The sequence below is a fragment of the Aplysia californica genome, unplaced genomic scaffold (assembly GCF_000002075.1).
Source record: "Aplysia californica isolate F4 #8 unplaced genomic scaffold, AplCal3.0 scaffold01054, whole genome shotgun sequence".
NCBI classification, from domain to species: Eukaryota; Metazoa; Mollusca; class Gastropoda; order Aplysiida; family Aplysiidae; genus Aplysia; species Aplysia californica.
In genome coordinates this window covers 209,150-210,647 of record NW_004798324.1, presented here as the reverse complement: position 1 = coordinate 210,647, position 1,498 = coordinate 209,150, and the positions used below count along the sequence as shown (strand labels likewise).

General features: G+C 39.7%; 1 protein-coding gene across 1 annotated transcript in view; it reads left to right on the top strand.

Annotated features, from left to right (window-relative positions):
- Window positions 1-1,243: 1,243 nt before the first annotated feature.
- The window catches only part of LOC101849809 (C-factor), a gene marked incomplete at its 5' end in the record, with an annotated part of 3,246 nt that continues 2,991 nt past the window's right edge, over window positions 1,244-1,498 (top strand). The window contains 1 exon segment of the mRNA XM_013089810.2: window positions 1,244-1,412. Within this exon segment, the coding sequence (XP_012945264.1) occupies window positions 1,244-1,412 (169 nt within the window).

The following is a 1,498-nucleotide window of genomic DNA, read 5'->3' as shown; positions in this document are numbered from 1 at the left end:
TCTGCCAATTTTAAGAGGCAAACATTTTTGTACCACCTATTTACATATACAGTCCAAGTTGTCTAAGACGACCAACCATTGTCGTGAAAAAAAATGGCCGCTTTAGGCAGGTGGACGTCTTACACAGTGTACTTATATTCAAATCTATTGTAAAAAACGCAAAAAGGGGAAGGGTGGGGGGATGGGAATCAGCTGCTATTTTCACGGGTGATTCGTCTCACATGTGGCTAATAGAGTGTGTTTAACTATAATTTCCACGCGAGACATACATAAGGATTCATTTCACCTGAAGTGCAATGCTAAAACAACTCCATGTATGGTATAAAATTAGTTGTTAACAGTAATAGATCTACCTGCTGTCCTTTTTCGGGTAATCACCTTAGCACACTAAAATTATCAAATTGCACACTAGTGTGCGATGTTGTCCCTATTGATAAGCACTGCCTTATATCATGATTATTCTATAAATTGCTTGAGAATCGTAAAATGTAGGTTGCTTTCTTTATTGTTTCTTTCATCAGATGCACGCATACATCGTAAGGCTCTTTTCGTCTATGCAGACAATCAATTCTGTCTTACGACGGTCTCAAGGTTGTCTTCATGAAGTTTCTTTCATGGCTAATTCTTCCTATGTTTGAAGCGCAGATTCTGTTGCAGTGCTTGTATGTCAGTTGGGTGGATCGAAGCTCTGTATTTCCGCTGTTTTCTTTTCGACGTTGGCGTTTCTCAGCCTGCTTGTTTCTGAAGCTGCTCTCTAATAGTTCCTTTCTTTATCATTATCTCCCATGTTTTCCTGTCTTCAGCTCTTTCTTTGCAGATGCTGACATCTACTCAAAACTTAGAAATGCTGTTTTTGAAGGTGTCTTTGTACCTCAGTTCTGGCCTTCCTCGTGGTCTTTTTCCTTGGGCAAGTTCTCCATAAAGAAGTTGCTTCGGAATCTGGCTGTCGTTCATACATCAATACCATAGTATTAGACACAAGGTGTGTTTTTTCCTCTTTTGTAAAATAGACTTCCTTGGAGGTGGTCCACTCTTTCTCGACACCACTGACAAAGCATAGTTTATTTTATTGTGTCATGTCATTAAATTTGAACAGGTCTGTGTGAATAATATGTAATATAATATCATATCCGATCTTGCAAGCTTCCGTTTTATTTGCCATTCTGAAAGTGTCTGACCCTTTCTTATTCTTTTAAATTTAGAGCTACAAAACTCCCTAACCTTTGTACTTTGTGTTGTCCAGGCCCCATCATCGTGGCACAGAAGTTCCTGCCTCTCCTAGAGCAAGCCGCAGCTCAGAACAAGTCGCAGCCCATGAGTTGTAACAAAGCCGCCCTCATCAATATTTCTTCAAAAAGTGGATCTCAAGAGGTGACATATCAGAATGGAAGAGGAACTTCCATACATTACAAGTGAGTTTCCCTTGCTCTTATAATATCCTCAGAATGTAAACATTAACAGTTTCATCATTATCAATGCCTCCTCCTCCTCCTCCTCC